Source organism: Lycorma delicatula, chromosome 10 (assembly GCF_047948215.1).
Source record: "Lycorma delicatula isolate Av1 chromosome 10, ASM4794821v1, whole genome shotgun sequence".
NCBI lineage: Eukaryota > Metazoa > Arthropoda > Insecta > Hemiptera > Fulgoridae > Lycorma > Lycorma delicatula.
Genome location: NC_134464.1, coordinates 44,242,464 through 44,266,686, shown reverse-complemented (window position 1 = coordinate 44,266,686; position 24,223 = coordinate 44,242,464). Strand labels below are relative to the sequence as shown.

Below are 24,223 nucleotides of genomic sequence, written 5' to 3'. Positions count from 1 at the left end.
TCCCCTTCTTCTGATGAAATGTTTTTATAAACAGTGCCACGAAGGGGGAGCCAGGGGTGGAGGTTTAGTCGGTAGTGCGCAGGTATATATACGCCCTTGGTTATAACTGGCGGAACCTGTTAGCGAGCCCGACACTGCTTAGGCGCCCGTAAATGGAGTTCCTCCACCTCTTAAAAAAAAAAAAAAGAGGCCGACCAAACTATTCCGTCAAGTTTCTCGTTTATAAAAAACCTGATGTGGACATCACATGACTTCCTTGCACGCCTATTAAATTACATATACACATTTTTGAAGGATGAGAAGTACATAAAATTTTATTTCATTAATAACTTCTGATATTTTTTTCATTTTTTTATTGTTATTGAATTATTACTTACCGTAAATTTTTTTTACAATCAGAAGTTAATAAATCAGTATATTAAAATTAAAAAAAAAGTTAAAAAAAGAAAAGAGATACGGTCGGATTTGAACCAATGTGCCTTCTCTTTGTAAGATCAAAATATTTCATTAATTAAAATTTTATTTGGCTATAACTGAGGGACCAATGAAAATAATTACCACTTATGATATTCTTAAAAAGCTCTCAATGAAGCCTTATTACTGGAGTTAAGAAAAAGTCCAAAATTCATTTTTTTTTTAATTTTAGTAATTTTTTGGTCTAGTCGATTGTAATAAAAGGGGAAGTGCACAATTAGATGTTACAACAGTCTTAAATCCAAAATTTCAACATCCTACGGCTAATCGTTTTTGAGTTATGCAATATACGTACGTTGAGGTCACCCCGAAACTAGTCAAAATGGATTCAGGGATGGTCGAAATGGATATTGTTGAAATCTGAAAACCGAAATTTATCGCGATCAAAATAATTACTTTATTTTGTAAAAGGAAGTAGAAATGGGGTAAAATTCAAAGTAACCTGGGATTCCCTTCTTTGCGTAGTCTTTCCTTAGATTGACCTTATCCTAAAAATAAAATAGTGAATTAATTTCTCAAAAATACAAAATGATTATTAACATTGCATTATGCAAATAATACGTAATTAAATGAAAGTAATTTAATGGTTGAGAAGTGGTATATGTAAGTTAATTAAATGCAGATATATAAACACACTAGTGGTGAACGCGTCTTCACAAATCAGATGATTTCGAAGTCGAGAGTTTTAAGGTTCAAATGCTAGTAAAGGCAGTTGGTTTTATACGAATTTGAATTCTAGATCATGGTTACCGGTGTTCTTTGTTGGTTGGGTTTCAATTAACCACGTCTCATATATGGTCGACCTGAGACTGTACAAGACTACACTTCATTTAGTCACATATATTATCCTCATTCATCCTCTGGAGTAATACTGACGGTGGTCCGAAGCTAAACAGAAAAAAGAGCACACACTCATACATAGCTTAAAAGGCATTATTCCTGAAACCTGTCTTAGTTTTATAATTTCATTCATGTGTAGCTATGTTATTATTTGCAAGAACGTACTTTTCCGAATAGTTGATAAATTTTTCATTTGAAATAAAATAACTGTTGAACGGCACAATAGTTTCGTTTTATCTTCAGTCTACGATTTATTATTAATTAGCATCATGTTTAATTACTTAAAATAATGATAAGTATGATATTGTGTAGGCTGCAGTGTTGGTTAAACTGAATTTGTGTCATGTGTCAAAATTGAAACAGCTGTAAAGGTGTGTTTGTAGATTATATCGTTAGTTATTTGTGTTCTTCGTGAGATTTTTTTTGTGAAGGACAGATAATAACAACGTAATGACGTTGTTGGAAGAGGTGAGGCAGATTGTTTTCATTAATATTTTTGAAGTATATTGTTGCTATTTCTATTCTATTATTTAACAACTTTTTTTTAATCTGTTCGTTATTCTTAAACGTGGAGTTTCTAATCTGTTGATTCTTTGGTATTTTAGAGGTAAGATCTGTCAAAACTTTGCGACAAATTATTTCATTGTGTATTGTACGCAGTTACACGTATTTAGAAAACTTGTCGGGTACACATACCTTTTCGGATATAAATATAAAAATATTTCATGTTATGAACTAACATGGATTCTGTAATCACGAATGAAGTTAATCGAATTGAAAGTGAACAAGTTGATAAGAATGTGAATGATGTCATTTCTTGTGTTAAGGTAATTATTTTATTAAATTATTTGTTTTATGGAATCAGTATTGTTTTATTTTCTTTTGTGTTAACATTCACAGTTCATCATCACTAAACTACTATTATGTATAAAGGTGTGGTCATAGATTTTATTAATTGTTTATATATTTGCTTATTTTTGGTTTATAATGACCTAATCTTACTTGGGTGTGGCTTTGATATTTTGTATAAGTAACCATGCTTAATTTTTGTTCATTTTTGGTTTTCATTTTTTATAGTAATTTATATTTTTATTCTGATAGTTTGGTAAATCTTTATTAATAGTAAAATAGTACTAAATTTTGGTGTTTCTTGTGTTTCTCCCGAATTCTACTCTGAGTAAATAGATGAAAATTTTTATTTTTTTGTAGTTCTTTATAGCAATTACCGGTTTATATACAATTTATTAATAGCTTTAATAAAAATATTGATAGTTATTTTTTAAATTACTTTACCAGTTTTTCAGCATTTCTCTTTGTTATTTTGTTTAAATATTCATTTACTTACATAATTCTTTGTACTTAGAATTGATTTAATATTAATAACTTAATTTTATTGGAAAGGCTTTTTTGCTCAGTTTATATGTTTGGTGGTGTTGCTGTTTTATGCATTTTGTAATAAAAAAACATTATTAAAATTGAAATTAAATGAAAAAAATAATTTTTTTTTAGTGCTAAACAAAACATTATTTAATATTTTCCCCATATCCCTCTTGTTACCCACTTTACATTTAGGACATATTTATTACCTGTCATTTTCTTGAGTACAAAATGAGTAGACGATAAGTGTGGGCAGTATCAATTATCTTTGTAACCATATTCATTTGAACATTTCCAACTTTATTGTTTGAATCAAATCCCGAACCCAGAGGTAGTAGTTGGTAATGTTTATCAGCCAGTCTACCTTATGATCAACAGGTGTAAGGCTGGATGAAAAATTTGCTGTCATTTATAATATTTCAAAAATACATATTACAGCATTTACCTGTATCTTCTGTTGTAATTTCTTGCATTACAGTTATTGTTATTCAATACTAATTATGCTTATGATTTCATTCAATGACGTACCTGTATTAAATTTTCTTGGATTTGGTTTTCTCAATTTATGAGTTTTAAAGTTTGCTACTACTGTAAACAACAAAAATAGCAGGTATAACAGTGGTTAGTTTGACCTACTTTACTCTATGATTTTACATGTAGAAGATGACTCTTATGCAAAGTAGTAGTAATTTGTGCGATATTATTACACGAAAATATCACATTTTTCAAAATACTAACTTTAGTTATCTTAGCAAGCAAAGTTAATATGATCTAACCTGATCATAAACAGAAAATTTGTTTCACCCATAGTTTTTGAAATGCATTATCCTGGAATAAATAAATGTTTATAAATTAACATATTAAATTTATTATTAACATATTATTTTATTTATTAACATATTATTCATTATTAACATATTAAAACGCTTCTGATGTTCTGGGTCAAGTCCAGTATAATTACTGAAATTCCAAAATGTAGAAATTTAAAAAAGGATTATTGTGCCTCCATTGATTTAAAGTGAGAATTTATGTTTAATATAGATCCTATGTAATCACAGAAGGTTTGTGCATTTGATTGTATGAATTAAGTTTATTATAAACTATAAAATCTCACGATACAATCTTAAAGTGCAGTATCAATTTTATTTTAACAATTAATCATAAGAAATTTATAAATAGTAAATTTTCCCATTATTTTTATTATATGATACAGTACTTTGATTTTTTACAAAAAATGTTGAGAAAGAAAAAAACGTATAATGTGTATAGGGTACAATAAATACCTCATTCTTATTAAGTTGTTTATTATATTTAGCATAAGAAACAAAAAAATCTGATTTTATTTTTTGTAGTTTTTATATTTGTTTTTTCACTGATTCCTGCTTTTGTTAGTTAACACAAATAAGTATTTACCAAAAATCACAATTTATGTTTGTAAATGATTCAGTGTGTTTTTGTTACAAAAACAGTTAATATAACTGTTCCACTGTTTTTATTTTTAAGTATTTTTTTATTCACTATTAGAATCAATCAAAGCTCCATGCACTTCATCACTTACATGGTTCTCAGTATCACTAGCAGTTCCTTTTGCCTGTATAGATATTCATGTTCACTTGCTTCCAGTGTCGTTTTTATTAATATTTTCATTCTTATACTCACGTTTCCCTGCACTTTGTGAAATATCTCTGTTGTCAAATTCTTGAATTTCATTAAAGAATTGTGTTCACTATTATGTTATTTTTTTTCTCTGCATTAATGAACAACATTTTATATAGGGTCTTTCATTTTCAGCGCAAAAAGTAAAATTGCCATAAAACAATAATTATGTCTTAATATCAACCAAAATCTATTTATTTTGAAGCTTATAATATTACATTATGTTCAAAAAGTAATATCATTCATATGGCCTCCACGGCTTTGCTTGATATAGCCAAGTTTATCAATAAAGTTTTGCGCGACTTTATTGTACAAATCTGCTTATATTCCACTAATAACTTGTTAAGTATTTGCTTTCAAGTCATCAATCATTCATAGTTTGTTGCTATAGACTTCTGACTTTACATAATACCAAAGAAAAAAATCTATGGAAGTCAAATTTACAATCTGGATGGATAGTTGGCATTACCATTTCTTGAAATTATGGAATCACCTAATTTTTGACATAGTAATTGAATTGTTTCAGCAGCTGTGTGGCATTTGGCACCATCTTGTTGAAACCACATCTCATTCAAATTAAAATTTTCCAAATTTCCCAACAAAAATTCATGAATCATAGCTTCATAGCATTCACCATTTATTGTAATAGCATACCTTGCTAATTTTTGAAAAAAGTGGTCTAACAATGCCACCAACTCATAATCCACACCAAATAGTAATTTTTTTCTAGATTTAATGGTCGCTATTGAGTCATTCGCAGATTGGAATCAATCCAAATATGGCAATTTTCCTTGTTTACAATGCTATCTAGCCAAAAATGAGCCTCATCTGAAAAGATGATTTTTTTAATAAAAATTTGGACCCATTTGAGCTGCTCTACAGTCCAATCAGCAAACTGTCAAAAGAATGGTCCTGTGGCTTTAATTCTTGAGTTAGTTGAATCTTTTATGGATGTAGACACATATCTTTGTACAAAATTCACCTTGTTGGTAAAGAAAGGCCCAATTCTTGTGAATGATGTGAAATGGATAAATTTTGATTTTCATAAGCACTTGTAGTTGCTGCAGCAATATTCTCCTGACTTCTTAGATTTCTTTTGTGAATTGGTGAATCACCACAAAGTGGAGAAAAATTGTATTCATATTTTTTAATCAAATAATGAATTATGTTTTTATTCTGCCAATTATGTACATCATAAATATTCCAAAGCTCATAATACGTAGTTATAACCTATTTCATATTTTGATTATAAATTTTTATGATTTGTGAATGTTGTTGAAACTTTGTAGTGTTCAATGATGAATTGTCAACTAATGAAAACAAATGACACATGAAATATTAAAAAAAAAGAAAATGTGAAAAAGAAAATTAAAATTAGGAAAAAGAAAATTGTGTGTTGAGTTTGAAAGATTTTGTATTATAATTTTTCAAATTATTATAATGAATAGTTATTTTCACCAATGTTTACTTAATTTTTTAAAACAAAATTAAGCATTCTTGTTGCTTTTTTTTTTAATACAACCATTGGCTAATTTTTTAATTCACCAGTTGTAATTGACCTTAAACTAAGAAGCACAAATAATCATAATTAAACGTTCAATTTCTGTCAAGTTTAATTGAACTTGAAAAGCCAAAGTATGTGAGTAATAGGGATAATAGAATTGAAATATTAGCTGTAAGCTTTATGAACATTATATTGTCACTAACCCTTTAGTCTAGAGGTATAATTTAGCCATTCTTACTGCAACTGCTTGTAAACAGGGTAGCCAAGTGTGGTTTTGCATATATAAAGATCTAAAATTGCTCAGTACTTATTGCACAACCAATTAAATATAAAAAAATATCTAATGATTTTGTTTAGAAAAGTAAAATATATATATTGTCTGAACTGGTATTTCTAGCTATAATACAATATGTTTATTATACAAAATGTGATCATGATAATGCATAATCAATTTATCTGTATCAATATTCGTTTTTTAAATTATCTAATATTTTTTTAAAATAGATTTCCAATCTTTAAATGTATAACTTTTTTTCCAAATTAATTTTAACAAAAAAGATTTATTGATGGTAATGGATTGTTTATTTAAGATCTCATACTTTTACATTTACTTAAAAAGTTTATAACACCAACAAAAGTCATAAAATAGTTTTAAAAGTTTCACCCTGCATTGTTATTGTCTATTTTAAAGAAGTAATAATTTTATTGATATTGCTAGTAATCTACAAATATTTTATCAAAAAGTAATTATTATTAAAAAGACAGAAATTATCAACAAACTGAATGTCAGGGACTAAAATTTACCATTTTATTCCATTAGTTGTATTAAGATTAAAACACACTTGAGTTCATTTTTTTTTTTGAAAATCTGATATTTTAAAAATCATGTTATTTTCTTACAGTTTATTTTTGCTCTGTTATACCATTTACAATTAATCAAGAATCATACATTGATTTTTTTTTACATTTGTTATGTATTTCATTAATTATGTAGTATTAATTATGTATTTATTGCGTTCATTAGTCAGTGAGTAAAGTACCTTCATTTCTTGTTTTTAGAGTACTGATGAAAGTGAAATTGAAGTGACTGAAAAGAAAAAGCGTGTGCCTCGAAGAGTTTTACATTTTAGTGATGGAATTCTAGAAGAATACAGCAGTGATGAAGATGATAATGATGGTACTCATATTAAAAAAACAACAGTTAGTGAGGTCAATGCAGTTAATCCTGTAAGTATACTGTGACATTTGTGTACTTTGTACACAGGTACACATTAATTTATTCTAATATAAATATATACAGGAAGTCAATTTTATGTCTTATCTAGAGAAAATTGTGGGAGTTAAATATCATTATAATTTTTATAGAGTAAAACCCCACCACAAATTATTACAATGAACCTCTCAAAAATTAATATTTTTGTAATTTAAGGAAAGTGATCAATTTTATGTATGTTGTATTTTATGTTTTAAGTATTCGTAGTCAAATTAAATTATGATCATTTATTAGTTACGTTAAAGCTTAGAAAGTAAAAACAGAGCATTTCAATTGAATAAGAAATTGAGCCGTTTCAATCATAAAAATCTTGGACATAGAAGACTTCTCCCCTTCATATGACTTTTTATCAATTTTTGTTCAAGTATTTCATTGTGAAGGAAAGGGACATCAATTATAATATTTATACCTCTTCTTAGCATAGTTCTAAAGTACCTATTTATGAATTTTGAAGTCTGATGAACTCTTCCTTTATGCTTTATAAAAAATCAAAAGTGTAGGATTTTTCAAAATGTACAATTTTGACACCTCATTTCTTAGATGGGGAAAGTAAAAAAAAATCAGAAATTGCTTGGTTTGAAGCAACACAGGAGTGGAATAAGCAGTAAAAATTACAACATTGATATTCAACTAGTAAGATACTCTAGTTACAAAATAGCCAAAAATTGTAAAACTGGAAAATATAATTTTTTTTCTTTTAAGAACCAGGTCTTATAAGAACAAGATCTGGTTCATGCATGATGTAATTTTAATTCTAATTATATTTTTGTTTAGAGTAATGTTGTAATACATTAGTAATATAATTATATGTAATTATATATGAGTAGTTTAATTATGTAATATATGAGTAATTATTTTTGTTTAGAGTAAAATTAATTTGATAAAAGCTCTTGTACATTTGTTAAAAAATAATTTAGGACCAAGTTAGCTGATAAAAAAATTTTGTTTTATAATAATTGGATTTTATTTATATACATATATAATTATTTTTATCAAAAAAATCATTCATTTTAATTGTTTTTTATTTATTTACCTGGCTGATAATTGCAGTCCTACACCTAATTACAATTACTCTACCCCTTCTTACTTCCTTGTGTGAAATAAAGGAAGAATTGTGATCGCAAAAAATTTAAGATTTCATCAGAAATATTTCATTTTGACCATCCCTGAATTCATCTTGCCTAGTTTCTGCATGACGTCTACATACATACGTATGTACGTATCTCGCATAACTCAGAAACAATTAGCCGTAGGATGTTGAAATTTTGGATTTAGGACTGCTGTAACATCTAGTTGTGCACCTCCCCTTTTGATTGCAATCGACTGAACCAAAAGTGTCTAAGAAAGCCCAAAATACCAAAAGATTTGGATTTTGGACTTCTTCTTAATTGCAATAATAATCCCACATTGAGAGCTTTTGAACAATATATCACAAGTGGTACTTATTATCATTTTCCAGAGTTATAGCCAAATAAAATTTTAATTAATGAAATATTTGGATCTTACAGGGGAAGGCACATCTGTTTAAATCAGATGTCATCTCCTTTTTTTAACTGTTTCTTAAATTTTTTTTTTTAACTTTTTTTAATTTAAATATATTGATTTCTAAATAATTATTAACCTGTGATTGAAAAATAAATAATTATTCAATAATAAAATAAAAAAATATGAAAAAAAAATCAGAAGTTATTAGTGAAATAAAATCTTATGTACTTTTAAAAATCTGTATATTTAATTTAATAGGCATTATTACAAACAAGGTCTGTAAATAAAGTAATGAAACTAGTTATTTTTGGCAGCCAAAGTGGCAACACTATGAAAGTTACTAGTAATCATATTATGAACAGCTGATTTATATTAGATATTAATATTTTTAGTCTATTGTTGCCACATGAGATGTAAACAAACTTTTCGTGAAATGAGTTTTTGTTCTGCGTTATAAAAATGAGTGATACTAATTATGAGCAATGTTGTGCAACCAAGTTTTGTGTTAAACTTGGTGAGAATGCTACAGAAACTTGATCAAAATTGAAAAGGGTGAATGGAGTTGATGCTCTGTCATGAGCCCAAGTTTTTAGGGAGTTTAAAGCACTTTCAGATGGCCGAGAATCAGTTGCGGATGATCCACACTCTAGAAGACCGTTAACGTCAAAAAGTGATGACAATGTTGAGCGAATCAGAAACTTTATATGATGAAGTTTGATGAACGAATTGGACATGAAAAAATTGGTTCCAAAACAAAAAATTGCAAAATTGGTTCCAAAACACCTCACTGTTGAACAGAAAAACAACAGGGTGGAAGTGTGCCATGATCATCTTCTACAGCTAATTGAAACTGATCCTGATGCCTTTTACATAAGACCTTACATTTTTTTTATTTCCAGGTGAAATTACTTTGTTCCATATTGTGAAATTTTTAGCACATTTACTATTATTATAATAAAGTCTTTGCTATTTATGTGTAAGTAATATGAAATCATTCCAAAGTGATACTGGTTTGTAATTCAAGTCATTCTCATTTTTACTAATATCCAGAATATTTGAATCATTAGTTAGCTTTACTGTCACTAACAAGGGCACACTATGACAGAGTCAGCATACAGCAGAGTTTATCGATGTCCTTTTGCAGGGTAGTCAGAGGGGAGTCCCTACTTTAAAACCAAAATGACAGCTTCTGACTTGACCCCACTTCTGAGTAAACACCATTTAAAGATTTTTAAACTATTCAAGTATCTTATTAATGTATCTAGAGTCACAGCAGTAGCAGCAGCTAAGTGGTGAGTCTCTTAATCAAGAGATTTCAGGTTCCAGTTTCCCTGTTGTTTTTAACTATTATCTTTTTCATGTGTGTGTGTATTTATATTAACTTAGAAAAATCAATTCTTTTTTGTTATTGTATTTGTCCATATTCCCCTCTATACTAATTATGTTAAAGACAAAAGAATAAAAAGTTTACCACCAAGAGTACAGAATTCAACTGATGATGAGAGAAACTCTCAAAAGCGCTTTTATATAATGACAACTAGCATAAGATAAGAAGGATTATTGAATTCTGTTGAGTTTTATTATATAATAATTATGTAGGGTGTGCGAGAATTATCAGAACAATTTTGATATTGAGTAAATAATTTGTTTATTAAGATACAAAAGCAGGTTGTATGTATGAATTTAAAATCAAAACTGAAAGTTTTTTAACCTGTAATCAAAGACATTCAATGTGTGCACCATTAGTAATTCGCAAAATATCCAACTGGTAATCAATTTATGCTATGTTTGTTGTAACATATCCATATCTGTGAATTTGAATGCGTTAACAATCCTCTCCTTAAGGTCATCAATATTCACTACACGAGTTTTGTATACATTATCCTTGATGAAACCCCATAGGAAAAAATTCACATGGAGTAATAATATTCAGTGATTGAGGAGGTCAAGCAGTCAGTCCATCGCTTCCAATCCACTGATTTGGGAATAAGTTGTTGACAGATTCACGCACTAATAAACCCCAATGTGGTGGTGCTCCATCTTGGAGTCTGATTTCAGGTTGTAACTCTTTAAGCTAGAGTAAACAAACTTTTCTAACAACTCCGGGTAAATATTTGCATTAACCGCAAAGAAAAAAAGGTCCTATCACACGATCCTGAAGCAGTCTACACCAAACATTAATTCTTGGGCTCTCTCTAATACGATCAAGTGTGTAACATGTGTGTTCTCTTATCCCTTATTTGAACATTGTGAGTGTTCACTTTTCCAGACATGTGCATAACTTTTTTAAGGTAACAATCATTTTCAATTCTTTCAATCATTTCTGCAGCAAATTTCTTTCTAGCAGTTTGATCTTGTAATATAATATGCTACAATATTTATCATTTATAAGGATGCAATTTTAATTGTTTCTTTAAAATATTGTGAGTGGTAGATCACTGAAGATTTAACTTACGCGCTGCACTCCAAGTTGACTTCCCAGGTCCGTGAACAAAAGACTGACAAATGATCTCCATTTTTTCATCTGATATTCTAGGCCTGCCAGTACCTTCTTATGTTCAATACTGCCGGTTTTTTATATTTATCATACCATGAACAAATAGTTATTGTAGAGGGTGGCTCTAAGTTATGCCGAATTCTACCAAACTTTCATTTCTGATTTTATTTCAATAAACCACTCTGTGCATTATTCTTTCATCTGTGGTTTCATGATGACTGCATATGCAGTTACATATACAATCACAGCACTATCTAGAATTTTCCTTTAAAGGGAAAATTTATGAGTTATTTGTTAAGAGAGCCCAACTATTCATTAATAGGACTATTACTTTTTTTTCTAATAAGACATCAAGAGTTGTTCAGATAATTCTCAGACACCCAGTGTATTAGAAACTAGAATAAACTATAAGAATTTAAATAAAATAATCATCAGTAAACATGAAATTCATATATTTTTTCAGTTTTTTATAAATATTATATAATAAAAAATCATCTGCATTAGTGTATATTTAATTAAAGAAAATGACACAAAAACTTGAACCCTAAGACCTGTCATTTATGAGAGGTACGCCCACCACTTGGCTGCCACCATTGCTGTGATTGTTGATGTACAAATAAACTACTTAACCATTGAAAAATTGTTAAATAGTGTGTGCTCTGAAATGGAGCCAAGTTGGAAGTTGTCACTTTGGATTTAAGTAGCTAAATATTTATTTTTATACAACTCAGCATTTGTTGATACCCGACATTAGCACAACTTCTGATAATTTAAGGGTACCAACACAATTTCATAGAGAACACTGTGAAATTAAAAAAAGATATTGATGAATATTGAATCGTTAACTGTCTGTTCTCACAGACTTTTCCATTAATTCTGTGTAGGTATTCAGTAATGATAGATGATTGCCCATTCCATCCTACATTGTGAGGTTTGCACGGCCCTTCTTAAATGGCCTAACCCATTTTTGCTACCAATCCATCAGACAGTGTTATCCCCATACAATTCACTAATCTGTTTATGAGTTTGTCACTTTCATACGTTTTGCATTTTAAGAAACAAATCTCAGTGTATTTCACAATCGGTGGCACTGTCTATAGTCACAGGTATTTTAAATATGCACAGGAAACTGTAAACAAAACTATAAAATTCAATAGTGGGTGTCTAAAACAAGCCAATAAATGTAATTAATTACTCAGTGTATTAATTCCCAGTCCACATTAAAAAGTTCCCTTAATTTTTCTTCAATAATCAATATTTATTTATTTATTTAGTAGCCTAGAAATACCAGGCTTAACTTCAAATTTTTGTCACTTATTACAGATGAATTTTGTAGTGAATATGAAAAAATGCCAAGCCTCCTAACTGGGATTCGAATCCATAATCTTCCAGATGAAAGAGCAGAAATTCTATCATTCCACGCAGAAGTTAGAGAAATACCACTTTAATATAATATTATTATAAATATACTGTTGTAAATACTATAATTATGTATATTAATTTGTATATTATACTAATTTTTGTTAAGTAGATCTTCATATTTGTTTATGTATTGAATTAAAAGATGGAAAAAAGGTCTATAAGGTAGAAATCTGTATCTAAACAATAAAAGAATCATTTTATTAAAAGTAAATAGCTGGCTTTTTACATTTTGAATTAATTAGAATATTGTTCATTTTCTGATATAATGTCCAATAACTAGGGAATGATGTTATTTTTTAAATTGAAAGATTGAAGTTTTCTACCTAGCAGTACCTATTATCAGTGTGTAATATGAACCATCTGTTAATGGTTTTTAACAGATTGTACTGACTTTTTTATGTTAAGCATATTTAATTATTCACTTTAGAATTAATATTTTATTTTTTTTTATTATTTTATTACAGCAAACATTAACATGGGGCCCATGGGTATGGTACAAAACGGTTACAGCTAGTTCTAAAACATTAAGAGCATGTGATTATGTTGGTGAAAAACTTGCAAAATTTTTTGGTATTACAACACCTAAATATGAGTATGAAATTGATGTCTATGAATCCTTAAAATTACAGGTACAGTAAAATTTGTATATTTTTTTTTTATAGATCGATTCTTCATTTACTATTTTTATTACCTTATATAATATTTATAGTATTTCAGTAAAACTTGAGTTGTTTTATTATACCACAGATACAGTATGGATTAACTACAATAGTAGTTAACAATATAGTAAATAATAAAGCATTTAATGAAAAGATGGTGAGAAGATTGGGAAGTTATTATAAAATTATATTTTTCTCTTCTCAGACTATTATTAAAACTAATGTTATACTTTTCTGGTGTTGAGTATTAAGCAATACTCTGTAAAGTCAGGCTTAATGACTAGTGTACATACATGCACATAAAATAGGTAAAAAGATTTGTTACCATTCCTGTAAGCATATATAACTGGCAAAGTAAAGGGCTCTGATACTGTAAGAATAGTCAAGTTAATGGAGATATGTTTATGAATAATATAGAACTTACTTTACTCTCAAAAAGCATCACTGATGAAAAATCCTAGGATGTGGGGCTACAAAACGGTATGAGTTATCATCTACTTTACATGTTGCCTATTTAAAGAAGGTAATGAATATAATTCTGGATCAAGAAATAGCTAGCTGGTGGATGAGCACTTCGGAAACCTATAAATATCATCTGCTTTGTTGGTATATTTGCAATGATGGATGACAAGCTGGAAGATCATTAAAAATTAATGAACAGAACAACAGTCTGTAGTGAGGAATATAGATTTTTCCTTAATATAAAATGAGAAAAAAGTTATGAAAATTAGTACGTCCAAGAATAATAATCTATGAAATTTTGACAGTTAAAACAATTTGATGAAAAAAATTACATATTTAGGCACAGGCATAACAGAAAACAATAATTACACAATGGAGAAAACTGAAAAAGCATGATACAATTCTGCAAAAATAAGTAGAGCACTATCTAATATAATAATTATCTGCTTTTTCAGTGTAAGATCCGAATTGTGAGATGTTATTTGTTCAGTGTGTTATTGTATGGTGTGGAAACTTGGAATTAGAATCAAGTTATTGTAAACAACCGTACATCTGTGAAATGACTGTGAGATTATTATGGGTGCACAGTCACAAACTTGGAGGTTCTGAAAGAATAGGAAAAGAATAAGAAATAATAAAAGTTTGGAAGTTACAATATTTAGATTACTTTATGCATGTGAGGAATGTGGCCTATTGAAGCTTGTATTTCAAAGGATAATTCAAAGAAGCAGTGGAGGAAAAACAATATCTTTGTTAAGAAATTTAAGAGAAGGGTTTAGTAGGTATAGTTCATCAAGTCTCTAGAGTATGAGCTGATTTCAAAGTTGAGATTTCCAACATTCAAATCCTAGTAAAGGCAGTTACTTTTATATGGATTTGAACACTAGTTCGTGGATACCGGTATTCTTTGGTGGTTGGATTTCAATTAACCAAACATCTCAGAAATGGTCGACCTGAGACTGTACAAGACTACACTTCACTTACAGTCATATATGTCATCCTCGAAAGTAATACCTGACAGTGATTCCCGGAGGCTAAACAGGAAAAAAAAATTGTTTAGAGTAGCATTATGAAATATGAAGATAGCTATCATAATTTGCAACCTTTATAAAGAAAATTGCATCTAGAAGAAGAAGAAGAAGAAGAAGAGAAAAATTATCTCTTTTTCTTCTTTCAAAGTAAAAAACATATTAAATAAAAAAGAGTAAGAACTAAAATTAAAATTAATTTTTTTTTTGTGATGAATAACAAAAAAAGCTATTTGTCTCAAGGATAGTGAAAAAGCTATGAGTTAATTTCTAGGAAAATCAAGTAGAGACAGTTTTTTGTGGATTGAATTCTATTTAAGTGTCGCGTCTCACCTATTATAAATGTTGTTTATAATGAGGACTGTTTATGTGAGGATTTCACTTTGAGTAATATCATTTGTTTTAAATCAAAAGACTTATGGTACCACCAATTATAAATTTAGGTATCTGGGTTTTATAAAATCTTTAGTTTCATTTTTTAAATTTCAGTTTTTTTAAAATGTTTTGAAATTTTAAAAATACCTCAGATTAAATTATTTGTGATAATCAGTAAAAAAAAATTATTTTTACTGTAATTGGTTTCTTATTATGTTCGTCCAACTGTAACAGTCAACTAATAAGAAAAGAGTTATTTTAATACTGATAAAAATGTTTAGTTTGATAACCTTTCTTTACAAAGTTTAGTAAGTCTATTCTTTCATTTCAGTAATATTTAAATGCCTAGATTTTTTCAAGAGACAGATTGCTAAACCATTTTTTCTTCTGATTTTTTTTTTCTCTGATTTTTTCTTCCAAACCATTTAACCATCCAGAGCATTACCAGCTCAAAACGGAAGGGGGAACTGCTTTCAAAATTTAACTTCTTTCATGGAGGAAGGGTAGTCCATGTGACGATGTGCTACGCAATAATACACAGTAACAAAAGGAAGAATAAAATATTTATTTAAAAAAAAGATTAATTTTATAACAATAGTTTGCGATGATTAGATGCAAATTACCTTAATTACAGCTTCAACTAATTGCTCCTTGTTAGCAAAAGCATGTCTGTGAATACTTAACGTAGCTAACCCATTTAACTTGTTTTCATCAATGGTGCTTTTTAGTCATGTTTTAATTCAATGAATGGAGTTAAATGAATGGTGGATAGTTCTTGTTCAGCAAGGCTGTAAAAGTAATATTAGTAGAGCCTTTCTAACAGTCTGTAAAAACAATTCAATATTTTTTAAAACCTCAATTATGACTGGTGTGTTGTGCAATTCATTCCACATTTTGAACCCCAATTCCCTTTTCTCCTTCAATGCCATTTAAATTATAGAAAGTTGTACAAGATGTACTTTCACTCCATTCCTCCAATGAAATACCTCTCAAGTTACTCAGATGAAAATTTATCAATGAAAATGCAGGTGATTTCTCTGCAGAAAATCTGACTTCTAAAAATGATATGATGGAATCTAAGTAAGGAATTACTTCTTCAAAATTTAGATGCATCTTTGTCAGCTAGCAATGAGAGTGGCAGTTATATCAATATTCAAATATATTGCAATGTCATCTGCTTCTTTTAAAATGGCAGTCATGATGTTCGCATTTTCCTGAAGAACTCATAGCATATCAAGAATAGTTTGAATGTGCTGGTTGGCTTTGACTGTGTGTCAAATGTCTTCAATACGGTGCATTTGTTATGGGTTCCAGTATAGCATAATACTTAGCAATTAATGCTACTGACACAATAAATGAAGTTCCTACACACCACTGCTTGAATTTGATAAGCATTTTTTCTTGTTGCTCTATTTTCCTCTTCATTTAAAGTTTCTGATGCATTAACCATATGATCCTTAAAAACACGGATGCTCTTGTATTTCTCTAACCACATTATCTTGTACAATTTAAGGAATGCTAGCAATAAGCTTGTGTTGTAAAACAGACTCATGAAAAAATGTGATTATCATCTCCTTCATAGTTCCAACGCAGTTTGAAATTTCTGGGATAACCTTTAAGTCATTCATGACAAGGTTAAGCTTATGAGAAGAACAATGGAACTAGAAGGCAACCTTTGTTTCAAGATTGCCTGCACACCTTCTTTCCCAGACTTGGTGGAATCCAATACTCACTGCATTATTAAGTCCTTCAAGCTCAACAAAACCCAAAAATTCTTTGATTTCATTGGCTGATGCAAGCTTTTTTAACTCTTGTGACGATGTGTTCCACGATTGTAGCACCAAATAGATCAATTATTTCATTTTGGATGATAGGTGATCACTATGACACATTTTTTGATTCATGATCAAAATGGTCTTTTAGTGTGAATCACCTGCTTCAATGCCTAAATTGCGTACATCAATAAGTACACTTTCATCTAGATTTTTGCCTCTTAGAGGTACTCTTCTACTGTTTGAACCATAAAAGAAGACCCTGCAGTCGCATTGTTTGAACTAGAGGGTGGTTGTACTTCCTTGCCCTCATCCTCATCACTGCTGCTGGTACTTTTTTCATTTTAAATTTACTGCAAAAGAAAAGTGAATTTAATTTTGCATGGTCTGACTAACTGACATTTTTGTCAAAATTGAGTCTTATACAATATATGATTGACTAATCACTAGAATTAAAAACTTAATGGAAGAATCATCAATAGAAAGTTTATCAGACATAAAGACATTTTTTAAAACCCTTTTTTTTGGACTCTGAAACCCCAAGATGGATATTTCCCGATATCCATATTATAATCATAAATTTGTCTCAAGATAGTGAAATGTTTTCCATTCTTTACTGACGAATTCAAGATAAATTTGAAACAAGCCGATTTTACTGATATAAAAACCGTTCGATTGCAACAAGCAATAATGGTAATTAGGCCACGTTTTAAATTATTTTTAATTATTCATCAAAATTATTGATAAGAAGAACTTAACAAAAATTACAAACTTAATTATGAAACTATTTTATGTTGAAGGATCCAAAAGAATCCCTCATGGCATAACACTTGCAAGCATGGAAAGATAACAAAAAATTAAGAAATTTTAGGTTAATATCCTTTTAAAGTAAGGGCCATGCCATGTAAATTTTCAGTACATTCATTGCAAGTTAAATAAAAAGTGTAACGAATGTCAAAGTAGGCTTCTTAAAAAAAAAAATGTTTTTATTATCCATTCGTTGTAAAGTGGATGGCAGGTGGCCGGCGTGAAAAAATAAACCTTACAGTCATAAAAAATTGCGTACGCTACTTACACACTTGTGTTAAAGTAACTACTGCACTGGCTCTAAGCAAAAATCCATGAGTTCTTGGTTTCTTTTAAAATATTTTTTAAGTTTTTCAAAAATTTATTTATTTATTTCTTTGTTTTATTTTTTCCATCTTGGAAAGGCAGCTGCATCCTCTCTCTCACTGCCCTCTACATCCATGTAATTATCAATTGGTAGCTGTAATATTATTTTTTCCAATTTATTCTATTTTTCTTTAGCTTTAGTCCTGATTGCATTGGCTTCGAGTGTAAGATATTTGTTACATGCTTACATGAACTATTTTTATATTCACTGATCAATCTCTTGAAAAAATAAGTTACTCCCTATTCTCCATTTTTTCGTTGAATTTTTTGAAAAAATTTCAGTTTTTCAAACAGATAAATAATTAAATAAGAGTTTATTGATTAGAATGTCAAATACTTCCTTACTTATCATATGGAAAAAAGAAAGGATAACTGCTGTAGGAAAGGTTTGTTGAAACATTGTTCAGAGACTATTAAATGCATATTGCTTTGTCCGTAGTTAATGATCACCATGAGTTAAAATTCAACAAGCCTGTGGAAGAATTATCTTTTATGTAACTAAACACTGAAAAAAAGTACATATAAGATAGTGTGTGTTGATTGTAGATAAAAAGCAAAAGATAGGATAGAGTGAAAGAAGAGATCTGATAAAATTGTCAGCAGTGAGGAAGAAAGGATCGATGTAAAGAAGAAGGAATGAAAAGTCAAAAGATAGTCTCTCCACTAAATAACTATGTTCAGACAAACTAACAGAAGTTTAAAACTCATCCAACCTGCAGACTTGTATCCCATTCACAATATTTCAGGATGTCAAGATATATCTACTCAGGATAGTGGGCCCAATAGGTGCAGACAATGTTGTGGATAGGATGTTGACCAGTGAAAAAGAGTTCTAGGCAATAGCCAAATACATCTCTGTGGTATTTCGGAAAAATGAGAAGGAGATGAAGGGGTGAGGAATAGCCCCTTATCGAATTGTCATCTGTCTGGGCTTGCTTGAGTGGTGAAGAAGTGGGAGGACTCAGATCCTCTCACATCCTAAAACACCGGCAGTGGACCAGTTTTGTCACCTCCTGTTTAAGTGGGCAATGAAAAGACCCAGACTGGCAGGCGGCCAGTAATGGTATCCTCTGTTTGAGTGGGTAATAAACAACAAAAGATGTAATTGGTGGCCAGACCCATCAGTTTAAAGGACACACCCCTACATTGAGTCATGCTTAATTGCTGATCCAGTGCAAGTGTGTAGGGGAAAAAAAAGAGGAGTAGGATCAGCACATTACTGATCAATTATTTTATCCTAATGATTTTATTTCCATAGAATCAAGATACATTGTGACATTATTTTAAACAGACCAAACATGGCTTCTGTTTTTATACCAAAATTCTACAAAACCCCTTTAATGTTTTATGGAAAAGTTTTTTTGAAGCTGGTCTAATTGACTACATCAGACTGTACTACTCGTGCCCCAAAATAAAAAGTTAAATCATTTTATGTACACATTTTAAATATTATATAAAACTTATGAATGAAGTACTGCTAAAACATTAATGTTTTTTTTTGTAATTTTAGGAAGAAGAGGAAAAGAAACAACGGGATTTAGAGATGGGTGGTTGGGCTGGTGCAGAAGATACTTCGTTACAGACAAGTGCACCTAATGAAACACGATGATAATTTATGTAAAGTAATCTATATTCATATTTAAAAAAATTTTGTTTCTTATTTGTCTGAGTTTTTTACTACTGTTTTTCTTCCTCCAGTTAACTTTAAGTTAAATGTGGGTTAGCATTTACTGATTAATATCTACAATAGACATTTCAAAACAGCAATAATGTAATTCTATGAAAATAAGTAATATGATTTACTACTATAAGTGATTTTTAACCACTTATATTTGTTTAGTACCACCATTGAAAAAGAAATCTCATACCAACATCTAATAATTTACTGATTATTTATAAAGTATGAGGTGGCGGGAAGTCCCTTAACGGTAGTTATGAAATTATTAGAATAGGTGCAGCTCACTTTCTGTGGATCTAAAACATATATGTGGGTTCCATCATCTTCAGAGCACAGCTATATGTGCCTCTATGTTTGGTTGTTCATTCGCAACAGCATATCAGGGATGATCATTTCAAATGCTGGTCAAACAGCGCCTTGAAGCTGCTCATTGACATATCTGCGTTTTCAGATTGCTTCTTTTACAAAACCCAGAGTGTAGTGTCAGGTCTTCTTGCTGGCGAAGGCAATGTAGCTGGTAACTTTACTGACCCATGTCTGATCCAGCGATTGGAAAAAATTTCATTAAGGCGTCTGCAGTATTCAAAGTAATATGCACTGAAATCAACAGTTGCATGTTGATTTCATCGGTGGTTGTTGAATTGACGCATCCACAGCAGCACACGTCTCAGCTCGAATGCTCAGCCTCCCATTGTGTGGCACATGGAGAACACTTCCTATAGCAAAAGCTTTCTTTTCCCACGTTTAACATTTGCCATGATGGTGATGCACAAAGAAGTCACTGATGTTCTATATTTTACCAGTGTCTGGATGTTTATGGACCCATACACAAACTAACAACTCTCTTAAGACATTGAATGCCCGATATAATCCTAAATTGTCAATCTTTCCATTATTCATTTTGTCTGTGATATAATTAGCTACTATTGAGTTATTACTCTACATTTTTTTTATTCTTGGAAAAATTTGGCTCCAAGATTACATTTTGTTTGAAAAGTTAGAAACACAATAAAATCTGTTATTTATCAGTTTATATAGAGCATCCACATCAAAGAATTTGAAGATTAAATTAACCCTTCGGATATATTATTATTTAATTAACCCTTTGGTAATGATCTATTGTACCCCTGGGTACTACTAAATTTGTCAATGTAATAGTTCGTTAGTTCTCTATATTGACAATAAAGCACTCAATAATATAATCAATATTGAATGAAAGTGATGATGAACTGAAAGACATTCATTAATTGGAAGTCATTGCTTCTGAACCGGTAGCGGCTGCTGCCGCTGCTGCCTGAGGTATGCAGCAGCTACCTCATGCATACCAAGAATTGTCAGGATCAAAACACATGCCACCCATGGGATCTCCAGCAATTGGGTATTTCAATCTATTTTTCACTAGAACTCATTGCTAAAAAAACTCTCCAAAGCTGTTTATAAATAAACACACAGGAAGGTTTAGCAGCTCAATGGCTAGAAGCAAAGAATGCAGATGATGATCCGTATGGTGGACCAGGGTTGAGGAGATTACCAGGTATGAAAGAAACAAGATATTGTATGTACACATCAGAAGAAAGAAAAGAAGATCAAGAACTGTCTTTATCAGGTGCAGTAAAGGTTTACATGAGGAGTATTTTCCTAAACATAAATGTTAAGAAAACATTTCAAAAAACTAATATGTAGGGTACATACTATTATCAGACTTCTTGAAGCCATAATTTTGTAAGTAATAATCCAATTTTCATAATTTCTGTTTTATTTTATCAAGAAATTCATGTTGATATTTACATTTGCTAGTGCGTTTTTGTAATTGTTAGTAAATTTTTAGAATATGGAAAAACTAAATAACAATAAAAATAATAAGTTTATGATAAATAAAAAATAAAAGTAGTGTAAAATATTGTAATTTCTAGTGATAATCATATTCATATATGAATACTGCATGATTTATTAATGATTTGAAATACCATTACGTAACACAGTGAAACACCTGATATTTTTAGCACATCCCAGTCCAAAATTCTTGATGGCAAAAAGGTTTTGTAATATGATAGAATGAAAAATCATTATGTTTATTGCAGCAAAACAGTTAAAATGTAAATTAGACAAGTAACTCAAATACTAAATTTAATCCATACATTAAAAAAAATTGGTGAGCATAACTTTATCTCCAGGACAGAATAATAGCATTAATGGAAGTTTCTGGGTTTGAATTTTGGTTGATATTTTCTGAGTTATTATTCTACTTGCTTTTTATGCTTGGAAAATTTGTCTCCTAGATTACATTTTGTTTGAAAAGTATCTTATTTATCGATATTAGTTTATATAGAGCATCCAAATCAAAGAATATGAAGAATAAATTCAGTAACTTTAATAATATAGCACAATGAAAAATCTCTGAACCAAAAAAAGTATGGCAATTATAATTAAGGTCTCAGTCTGTTATAAGCTTTAATACATTTTAATGTGTATTTTAATTCTTGATGTAATGACCAAGCGTACAGTGTTTGATTATCAATGCTTAATCTCCCACCAAGCGTCTATTATCATATTTTTTTAAGAGTTTCCAGTATGGCAACACATTAAGAGAGAATGTGGAACCCAAACAACCTAAAAATGAACTGCATTGTTTTTGGATGAACTCCCTCATTATTGGAAACAAACTAGTAGACTTTTAAAATAAGAAGTATCTAAGCCAATTATTTATTTTCTATCTACTATCTTTCATTGCCTATTTTTGATTGCAGATTGTGTAAGTTCCAGTCCTAGCTTGTACCTGATGCTACTGCAAATTGTATTATTATTGCTGACTCGAGTGGAAATTTCAAAATATGTTCTATGTGGTTGGTTAATCAATAATTTATTAATTTTCCCAGGGTAGTTCGAATAGGGTATATATAATTGGGTAATTGGTAGAGTAAAGGTATTTGAATGTTATCTTAAATTTTGCTGGTGCAGTGATGTTTTGTTGCTTATAAATAGCCAGGGGCGGTATTTATTACATAATTTTCTTAATTATATTATTTATTTTTATAATTTTTGTTAATTTATATTTGTTGAATATAGATCTGTTACATGTACATTACAATTATATTAATGATGTAATGGCAATTCTGTTGTGTAATGAATTTCACTTCATTTAATACATTCAGTATTATAGTATTACTTTAGTCAGTTAAAATCTAATTTCTTAATATTCAATTTTTTTATGATTCTGCTATTATTATCTTATAGCATCTCATTAACCAGCTTAATATAACTGTATATTTTGTAAATGTTTTTATCACAGTATAATATTAACAATTTATTGAAATCATAAACATTTCAGATACAAAAATTGCAAAATCACTGTTATAGATTAGAGAGCTTAAAAAGACAAATAATAAATGGTGATCATTGAATAACCTAACTGTATCATTAAATAAGATGAACAGTTTGACTATTGCAGCAGATTTTTTCATTGCATTTATTTATTGTGTCAAAAGAAGTACATCATTCCTGTTTACATCTTACTAATTACATCTTACTAAGTTACCTGTTATTATTTATTACTGGAAATAATTTACATTTTTTATATTTATTTATATTTAGCCTAGTTTATAGCTTATTATTATTTTTAAATGTATGAAAAATGAATAAAATTTAAAGTATTTTGTCTTATATGATTTATTTTTCTGTTAAGAAATCTTTTATTTTTTTATAAGCTGTAATTACTTCTACTTTCTGTATGTTACTAAATATTTTATAATATCTTATATATAAATAATTATCTTTATAAAGTCGAAAGAGCCAACTGAACGGTTGCTTTTTAATTCATGTTATCCTAGAAAAGAATTTAAGCCATAGACCCGAGGCTCTAGTCTCCTTGAGGGTGAAGTTGTGAATTACAAATATCCATCAAAAAAAGAAGATTAATCCTTTACTTATATTTCTATCACCATGGCAACAGAAGTACGTTATGAATTTCAATCAAAGGTGTGCGTACTTTAGTTGCCGTAATTCCTTTTACAGGTTTCCATTCTTAATTAGAAGTATCAGTCTAATACAGTCTAAAACACTAAAAACACTGTGGAGATTGGGTTCCTTGGTAATGGTGAGAGCTCTGTGGAGGGTCTAGGGGGCTCCACGTCCTGGACAGACAGGAACAGCAGTTGAAGCTCTATGGAGAGTCCCTGGGTTGGCGCCAGGATTCATATTGGCCCCCATGGCTCCAGGAGGCAGACAGACTAGGTCAGCTATTATTATATTTATATTTCATATAATATACTCCTATGATTTTACTTATTTAAAAGAAAGTTGTATTTTTAGTAAGTAGTCTGTACAAATGAATTGCCATTATTTTTTAATTTGTAAATGTTGCCACCTCTTCATTTATAATTTCAAAATTCTTTTAAAAGAGTGAATGTTCATTAATTTCAATGTTTTCTTGTTCCATGTATGTATTTTTATGTATTTGTGTACATATGTAGTCAGTAATATTTATCTTATTTATTATCTCAGACACATATTTTCACCCCTTAAAATTTTTTGAAATTAACAATTTTTAAA

General features: G+C 29.6%; 1 protein-coding gene across 4 annotated transcripts; it reads left to right on the top strand.

Moving 5' to 3' along the window:
- The first annotated feature begins 1,627 nt into the window (after positions 1–1,627).
- On the top strand, positions 1,628–23,335 carry LOC142331308 (protein FAM177A1-like). Of its 4 annotated transcripts, none has more exons than XM_075377108.1 (6): positions 1,648–1,782; positions 1,920–2,141; positions 6,911–7,078; positions 12,993–13,157; positions 19,508–19,614; positions 22,423–23,335. In XM_075377108.1, exons 2-5 carry the CDS (start codon positions 2,055–2,057, stop codon positions 19,604–19,606), a joined length of 519 nt encoding a protein of 172 aa, XP_075233223.1. In that variant the 5' UTR covers positions 1,648–1,782; positions 1,920–2,054; the 3' UTR covers positions 19,607–19,614; positions 22,423–23,335. The 4 variants fall into 4 exon arrangements, with proteins under 4 accessions (XP_075233226.1, XP_075233223.1, XP_075233225.1 ...); XM_075377110.1 differs by having other exon boundaries at positions 19,508–19,619; XM_075377111.1 differs by lacking the exon at positions 1,920–2,141 and having other exon boundaries at positions 1,628–1,782.
- Positions 23,336–24,223: the final 888 nt, after the last annotated feature.

Excerpts from the sequence above, each read along its gene's own strand:
- LOC142331308 (XM_075377108.1), top strand. The coding sequence starts at position 2,055 with ATGGATTCTGTAATCACGAATGAAGTTAATCGAATTGAAAGTGAACAA. Across the intron at positions 7,079-12,992 it reads AGGTCAATGCAGTTAATCCT|CAAACATTAACATGGGGCCC; the intron begins GTAAGTATACTG and ends ATTTTATTACAG. Across the intron at positions 13,158-19,507 it reads ATGAATCCTTAAAATTACAG|GAAGAAGAGGAAAAGAAACA; the intron begins GTACAGTAAAAT and ends TTGTAATTTTAG.